The sequence below is a fragment of the Temnothorax curvispinosus genome, unplaced genomic scaffold (genome assembly GCF_003070985.1).
Source record: "Temnothorax curvispinosus isolate PA1 unplaced genomic scaffold, ASM307098v1 QBEX01015711.1, whole genome shotgun sequence".
NCBI lineage: Eukaryota > Metazoa > Arthropoda > Insecta > Hymenoptera > Formicidae > Temnothorax > Temnothorax curvispinosus.
This window is the reverse complement of record NW_020225491.1, coordinates 24,536-33,048: the sequence shown is the minus strand read 5'-3', so window position 1 is coordinate 33,048 and position 8,513 is coordinate 24,536. Positions and strand designations below refer to the sequence as shown.

General features: G+C 38.3%; 1 protein-coding gene across 2 annotated transcripts; it reads left to right on the top strand.

The window, feature by feature from the left end:
* The first annotated feature begins 1,200 nt into the window (after positions 1-1,200).
* LOC112465981 lies at positions 1,201-2,341 on the top strand. 2 transcript variants are annotated; one of them, XM_025033811.1, is made up of 2 exons: positions 1,201-1,520; positions 1,603-2,341. In XM_025033811.1, exons 1-2 carry the CDS (start codon positions 1,489-1,491, stop codon positions 2,336-2,338), a joined length of 768 nt encoding a protein of 255 aa, XP_024889579.1. In that variant the 5' UTR covers positions 1,201-1,488; the 3' UTR covers positions 2,339-2,341. The 2 variants fall into 2 exon arrangements, with proteins under 2 accessions (XP_024889579.1, XP_024889578.1); XM_025033810.1 differs by having other exon boundaries at positions 1,203-1,520; positions 1,599-2,341.
* The last annotated feature ends 6,172 nt before the right edge of the window (positions 2,342-8,513 follow it).

The window sequence follows — 8,513 nt, the reverse complement described above, 5'->3', positions numbered from 1 at the left end:
TCCAGTAAATTCCAGCTTATTTGTCCTTCACTCTGTGGTTCAACGGATTGCGTTACATCTTTTTCTATTTCATCTATAAGTGTAAGACAAAAAGGTAATAGGAAAAAGTTTCATAAAGTTAATGTTGCAATGTTTTTACAGTTTTATTAGTAAAATAATGATATATATGAGATTATTAATCAAATATAATCGTGAAATAGTTACTTGTATTTTCATTTATAGAAGCTTCATCCAATGTGTGTGGTTCATTATCAAAGACTGCTACATCACCTGCTGTAATAAATATTATATTTAATTGTGCGACATCTTCCCAGATAGCAAAACCTATGCAAGCAGATTCTGAGCAATTTGCAATGAATTTTTGATGGCAAATAGGCAATAAATCTTACATAGAATCTGTTCTATCTGACGATGTTGCCAAACTGCCATCAGAAATCTCACAGTCTGCTGACATGCTATGCTAGCAGATTGACAGCAGAAATCTGAGAAATCCGAACAATGTCTGTAGCGATCTGATGGCAGACTGGTGGCAGAAATCGAGCAGGTCTGCGTACAGCAGGACTTGGTCTGTTTCTGCTATCAATCTGTCGTCAAATCATATCAGCATGCTCTGTCGACAGAACATGAGCTTTTCTATGGCTTTATTGTGGGATCCTGACTGTTGCAAATTTGCTAGCTAACATTTTGCTTACTGCGCGTCAATTTAAACAGATCTTATCTTTAAAATAATGAAAGTATAATTATGTACAACATTTTACTCACTTATTTTGCAGTAATATATATATATCTTCCCTGATCATCCACGATCGGTTGGCCATGGTCGTTCGTACATAACTGAAAATCTCTTTCACCATCCATGATCTGCAAGATAATATATTTTTTATTTTAATAAATATATTGCTTATTATTTTAATAAATCTTGATAAATAACAAGTGTTGAGTAATACAATCTTTAAATACACTACATACACTTATACTGATCCTTACTTAACCTCTAATTGCAGTAGCTGTTGACATAACACACACGTTGCTTACAACTATTTATTTTATAAATTGGCGCGTATTTGCTACGTACCACAGACTTGGAAAAACTACCCTGCTTCAGAGCAGGGTATAGCGTGGTATCAACCAGTATCAACCAGAGAGATACCAAAATGAATGACCACGCCTTAACCATGGTAGAAATACAAGGGTATGCTCATACCGTGTCAGACCACTGCGCATTCCCACCACTTTTATACAAACTTACGTCATATTCGTGTAGCATCGGAATGAATCGGATGTACTCGGTGATTCGCAATGGCTGCGTTCGCTCGGTTCGCTGTTTATGTCGAGTAATTCGTTTGTGATTATTACAGTGTACGCAATGGCGTGTAATGTGAAAGGGTGTGGGAACTATCCGGCAAAGACCAGAAAGATCGAAGGAAATAAAATAAAATATTTTTCCTTCCCAAAGGATCCAGCACTGTGTAATAAGTGGCGTCAAGCATGCGGAAAAGAAAATATTTCACCAAAAAATGGTTTGTACTTTTGTATAGATTTCTCTTGTTTATTATTATAAGCATATATTTAAGAATCTTAAACCTTGTTTGCTTCAGCTAGGATATGTTCGAAGCATTTTGCTGATGAAGCTTTTACGAAGCCCTTACAAGAACATCTACTAGGTTATTCACCTATACGAACTAGGAAGATACATCCTGATGCTATCCCGACGTTGCATCTCCATGCAGTACCTCCACTAACATCAAACGAAAATGTGTTAGCTGAAACAATGCCTTTGCCTGTATCAAATGAAGTTTCGATGGATGTTGAACAGACACCAGCATCGTCCAGTATAGAAGAACAGACACCAGCATCGTCCAGTACAGAAGAACAGACAGCAGCATCGTCCAGTACAGAAGAACAGACACCAGCAAAATATAAAGCAAAATATATAGCCGGATACGTAGCATTTAGATTTAAAAGCACAGATAAAACATTAGGTATTGAAACGCGTCAATTGGAAACAACGGGTGACCAAGATTGGCTGCAAGTTATTTCGCGAGGAAAATGTATGTATCCGAGTGACAAATTATTACAATGTGCTCGTATAATGAATATTGAGTTTGCTAAATATCACGGATCCAGTTTGAATAAAGAAAATCTTATATTTCAAAACTTAGCAAAAATAATAGAACCACAATTGAAAATTAAAATACCGAGAGAGGCATTACTATGCCTCATTAGGACTAGGACATATATTAGGCTGCGCGAAATGAACCGAGCGATTGCAATCGCAAATCACAGGCAAAAAAGAAGAAAGATGTCAAAATTTACTAATAAAAAACCTGTATATTAAATATTTGCATTTATTGTTATTTGATCTTTTATCTGCATCTTTCCTCTGCATATATAGTTCTTTATGTCGTACGCCACAATATATTTTTGTTTTGCGTCTCAGCTGACAATTCTTTTCCAATCGTTTTCCGACCAGTTTTGATTAAAACTAATAATTCGCAGAATTTTAATAATAAATGACTGGAAATTAAAATCTCGTTTTATGTGAAATTTTTCCGTACGTCGCAATGATTTTTATTCAATGCACACAATTCTTTTTTTCTTAATAATAATAATATTTTCTGTAATATCATATATTTAGACAAATCCACATAAAATAATTATAAAATTCGTCAAATAACAATAACGTTTCTAACATCTACAACGAGAGACAAATTCGGGAAACGATGAGCGTTTATCCGTATGTCACGTGCGTTTTTTATATTTATATATTTTTGTTCATATATATTTATTTATTTATAAAACAGAATTTTCTCTCACATAAATGATCAACATTATTTTGTATTCACATATTGTCCGCTCAAAATGCTTTTATAAATGACTATTATAGATTCGCTGCTTAAATGTGCCGCTCAGTGTGACGTAAGGTTGGAAAAGTCGCTGATTGGCTGGGTTCGGAAATATGCGCAAGAGCATACCCTTGTATTTCTACCATGGCCTTAACCACAAAGTACCAGTGTCGCCAAAACGGTCTGGTGCAGTTTGGTACACTTTGGTACATATACCAAACGATCGCCAAAAATTGCCTATTATGAAACAAGCGCGTTCCGAAAACAGCGCGAAGCACGGTGACGGGCGCGCGCGCGCGCGCGCGGCGCACAATCACTTCCTACCCGTACGAAATTCCTCGGGAGAATGATAGCCATTGATAGCTCAGTCACTCACGCAGGTAACGGTACTCCGAGCGTCGACGGCAGCAACTGGCAAGTCCGCCCACCGTCAGAATCAACGCCGAAAACACGCCGATTATCGAGACACGCAATTTTTAAGTTCGACGGTCGCGCGGCTAGTGCGGACGCACTGGTGCCACTGGTAGCGCGGTGCCTAGTGCCCTAGTTACACCGCCGTATCGATCCGCCGCGTCGGCATCGCGGAGCGCTGGGACGCGATTGGCCAGATCTGGGGGCTCGACTCACGAGCCAATCGCGTTCGAGGTGTCGCCCGACTGTGCGGGAGCAACGGCCCGCGCATGCCGCGCAAGTAAATGCGTGATACGTTCAACGTCGTATCGCGAGACGTTGTCGCGCTCGTGTAATTCTTTTCTCGCGAACGAAAAGAAATCCGGTTACGGAGTGTTGCAAAATGAACGTACGCCGAATATTCCGTTCCTTCGTGTGCCGAGTGAACCGAGTGGGATGTCGTCGCTGGGCGAAATGAATGCCGAATGCCGTGACAGACGTCGTACGTGTCACCCTCCCGGCTGTGATTTGGCGGATCTCCTGCAGTGCTCCGGCGATCGGTGAGTGAATTTTACTTGATAAATAAGTGTTTCGAAGCGATATATCTCCGAATCTTAGTAGAGTCGTTGTCCCGCGTATCGCAGTGACGGACGATAACCTCGGAATTCGCGTTTCTTGCCTCCGTTTCGATTTCTACTTCGAGTGAGCGAATCGCGCGGGAAAACGCTTCGGTGAATGGCTCGGACCTCTCGTTAAGTGAGGGAATTAATAATTAATTGGAGTAATTCGAGAGAACGATCGCGCGTTTGGCATTCTCACTTTGCTTGCCGCGATCGCGAACGATCCACGAATATACAATTCTGGTTTTTGTCAAAGAACAGGCACGTAATTCGTCGTTAATGTTTCAAATTTATTTGCACGGGTGCTTCCTTTATTCCTCATAATCTCTACATTTACAGAAAATTTACGTTAAATCGTATCTTTTTTAAAAATTTTCTTGCGATTGTTCTCGCAGCGCGGTGTGATCGCGCATACCGTAAAAAACGATGAACTCGATCGCCGCCAAGACACTTAAAAATTAGAAAACATTCTCTGTTGCTTGTTCCCCAAATATTATTCGTTTTGCTTACCAAATTTTCCATAAACGAGCTTATTGCTTTGCATTTCGTGCCCTTATCTTGCAGATTTATTAGCAAGAAAGAGGAAGAACGTTGTCAATTCGATCGCAACGCTTTAAAATGGAATTATCGCTACGAAATTATTTTTTCTAATAGTTAATACACTCTACAGTATGTTACAAACTCATAGCTGATAGAATTTAACATTAACAATAGTCTCTACAAAGCGCGTTGCATTTATTCTCAACTATTATACATTTTTAATAACATGTATCAAATTTAATTTTTACATTTATTTGGCATCACGCATCAAGATAGCTTGAATAAAATCAATTATAATAAATCTGTCACTTATGAGTTGTCAAAACATGATTTTCGCGCTTACACCTTATTTTTTTACATCATGTATATGCGATATTTAATTTAATCTACGTATATTTACCAACAATGAGATTAACCGATAATCTTTTGTAAATTCGGCTGTCAAAATCTATAGACGATTAATTCGCAATGTAATATCAATTTTACCATTTTAATTATGTTCTCCAGATGTATATACAACCATAGTTTGATTTTTATTTAAAACTGCACTTATTAATTGCTATCATTCGTCCTTAATTGATTGCCTATGGGAAAATAATAATCGTGACAAAAATACAGATTCGGCGATATATACGATATTACTGCATCATAAATGCACGCTTATTTGCGTAGCGTAAAAATAAATCGTAAATTTTTATTTTAATCATACTATACTAATAATATAATAAGCCAATCGTTCAAATATTTGTGCCGAAAATTTTATTAATAGTCGGTAATGTCAATAATCTTTGATAATTTATATACTTTCGAGTCTTCGAGACCCCGTCGATAATCACACAAATTTACTCAGAGTCGATAATTTTTAATGGTAAAGTCGCCCTGTTATTACGGATTTAACCAAAGATGTCGCTCGCTACCCATTGCACGAACAGGTTGTGTTTACTTCAGGACTAGTGTAAACATAGTGTAAATATGTCGCGTCTTTTTACTTCGTATAATAATTCGTATAATACTCATAAAAAGAAGTTGTGACGTGCAATTTGATTTGGACATTCCGACTCCTTAGCTTTGGGTAATATATTCTACTTGGTTTTATCATTACGTAAAATATCACGTATAGAGAAACCGAATACTTTACTCCATAGCTTTGGGTAATATATTCTACTTGGTTTTATCATTACGTAAAATATCACGTATAGAGAAACCGAATATTTTCACAATTTTAATGTAATACAATTTTATATGATATTTAATGTCGAGCATAACCTAAGACGAAAAATCGATCCCAAACTCGAGCGTAATTATTAACTTTTCCATAAAACTGTACTATATTATTCTGTTCGAGTTCGAGAGGCATACGACATGTAGAAAATTCACGGAATTTTGTACTGTACAGGAGAAATAAACTAGAACTACCCTCGTGGAGGGAAAGTAGGAGGAGACAGGAAAGAAGGATGTCCCAGCTTCTCGCCGCGGGGTCGTAAAGCGAGGAGAATGTCGTCTTTAAAATGGCGTGACTATTATAGAAGGCCCTCCTAACGCGTCCCTACAAGCTTGTGATGTGCCTCACAATATTGGTCAAAAGAACGAAAGAATAAAAATAGAAGATTAGAGAAAAAGCCCCACCAAACTTACTTTCTAAATAATGAAACGCATCATGGGTCCGGTCGGGTAGCCACCCAAGTAGGGCAGTAAGTCACAATTGTGATTAATGACGACTGTCAAGCCATTGAAAAGAAATACATATTGTTGTAAATTCGTAATGTTAAATTATCCTCAATATGAGTCATTTTTAACCATTTCATGTCGGTATTGCTCATACACAATAGGCCTGTTGGTTTTAACTGAATTTCTTGCACAATTCATCTTTTCTCTTTTTCTTTCTATATAGAGTTAAAATCATACTGTTTTGTGTTAAAATAATAAATTTCGATACACATGGTAGTTAAAAATAACAAGATGTTATTTAACACAAAGTATTGGTTTAAATTTCATGCTTTAATAAAGCCGCGGTGAGCGTCGATATTTTCCCAGATAGCACAGTTGATCTTTATGAATTCATAAAGATCAGATTCAGATCTTTTTGAATTCATAAAGATCAGCTGTGCTATCTGGGTTGATAAATCAATAATATTTTCTTTTCTTTGTTTCAAGATTACATTGTGTCGGCGCGTGATTCAAGCGCGCAAAGAAATTAATAAAATTCACAAAAAATTATTAGGCACAAGATTCTATATAAAAAATATGAATATGTATTTGTTCTATGTTATACAAGTGTCGGCCCCTATTTATCTGTTGTTCGTTTCTTCTTCGATCGGATGCCAATTTGCCGTTTCAAATCGAAGAGTCGTAAGAGTTTCAAAAATCGCTTGAGATCGGTGTATAAAGGCAAACATTTCTCTGTTCATTTTGTGCAGATTCTTTTGCGAGCAAAAATGCGAAAAGAAAAACTGAAGCTGAAACAAACGGGCCTGATGATCGTCATCGCCGTCGGCATCGTTTTCTAGCCAATCGTCGAAAAAGCAAAAGACGTGCGCATGTCCTGTACATCGTAGACGTGGAGCAAAAATCCCACTCAGGGATCTAATATTAACGGCTAGCTCGATTCTACGGATGCGCCAACGAGGTTGCCGGCGCGAAATGAAATTTGTCTCGGTGTGTCGATGGAGTTTCGATAACTCGATAAAAACCCGGCGAGCGGAAAAGCAATCGTTTCGCCACGCAAAACTCTCCCTCTCCCTCTCGCTCTCTCTCCCTTTGTTTCTCTTTCTCCTTTCCTCCCTTTCCTTTATCTCTTCCTCCCTCTCTCGTTTCCCCTTGTAATCTTGACTGCGAGGGTCAAAGGTTAGTCGGTCGAAGGTAGCGGCAAGGTGGCGAAACGAGTCGAAACGAGCGTTCGGCGAGTGAGTCGCGGGGGGCAGGGGGACAGGGAATGCTCGCCGAGTTTCCGTGCATGATCCCCTTTTGATCCGTTTTACTACGGTCGTTCCCCCGGATTAAGCCGGAATAAGAAAGAATTCGCGAGTTCCGCTTCCAACATAATTTATCCGGTCATCCGCACGTCTCGTGTCGATTTTAAAGCAGAATAGGGAATCCCGCAATTCTCTGACTCGAAAAATACGAATCGGATATACGAAAGAGAGTCAATCTCTTCTATTTCCACTAGCTAGCATGATAGATTCATTATATTTTTCCTTACAGTGTTAAACATTGTAGGATAAAATTTATTTTATTTATTATAATTATGGTATAAACCGATACCTTGAGTTAAATAACATCTTGTTATTTTTAGCTATCATGTGTTCCGAAATTTATTAATTTAAAATAGTATTATCACAAAATAGTATTATTATTTTAACTTCAATGTTTTAATTAAATTTACGATATATTGAGTAGGAGCAATAGCGACTTAAGAATCGCCGATCTGAGAGTCGATGCGATCGAATATTTATGTACATTTCTACCAATTTAAATTATTTTTGTATATCTTTTTATGTTTTTCTAGTTCTAAGAATTAGGAAAAGATGAACAGTAAGTTAAACCGAGATTAAAGTTCATCCACATTGGTAGAAATGGACATTAGTCATTCAAGAATTCAGTTCTCGCCCCGTTCGCGCGGTCGTAGCGAAGACAATCCGCGTTGATTAAAACGGGAGATACGCGACGAATGCGGGGGTTGCACCTCGCGATAAATTTGCCGCGGAATTCATAAAGCATCGTTACGTCTGCTTCCGGCGGACGCGCGAATTGCACGACGGGAGAACGGTTTTTACATTCTTCTTTCTTTCCTTTTTTTTTTTCGAAAAGCAGTATCCTTTCGGGACCGCGAAAAAAAGGGAGAGAACGAGGCGTCGGGAGGGATTAGGCTTACAGCATCGGAACGATTAATCATTCGACGACGGACTCTGCATTACGTGGGACGGGTACATCGTCTCATCGACGGTCCCCGATGTCGCTTACTATCGGATTATGATAGAGGATTTGCAGCCTCGACTGACATATGCTCTGATCTTTTTTGCGCTCGGCGGAAGGTGAGTAATTTATACATGTTCCGCTGACAGCAATAATTATTAAAAAAATATATTTTTAATCTTCTATTTAATGGATTAAGAAAGAA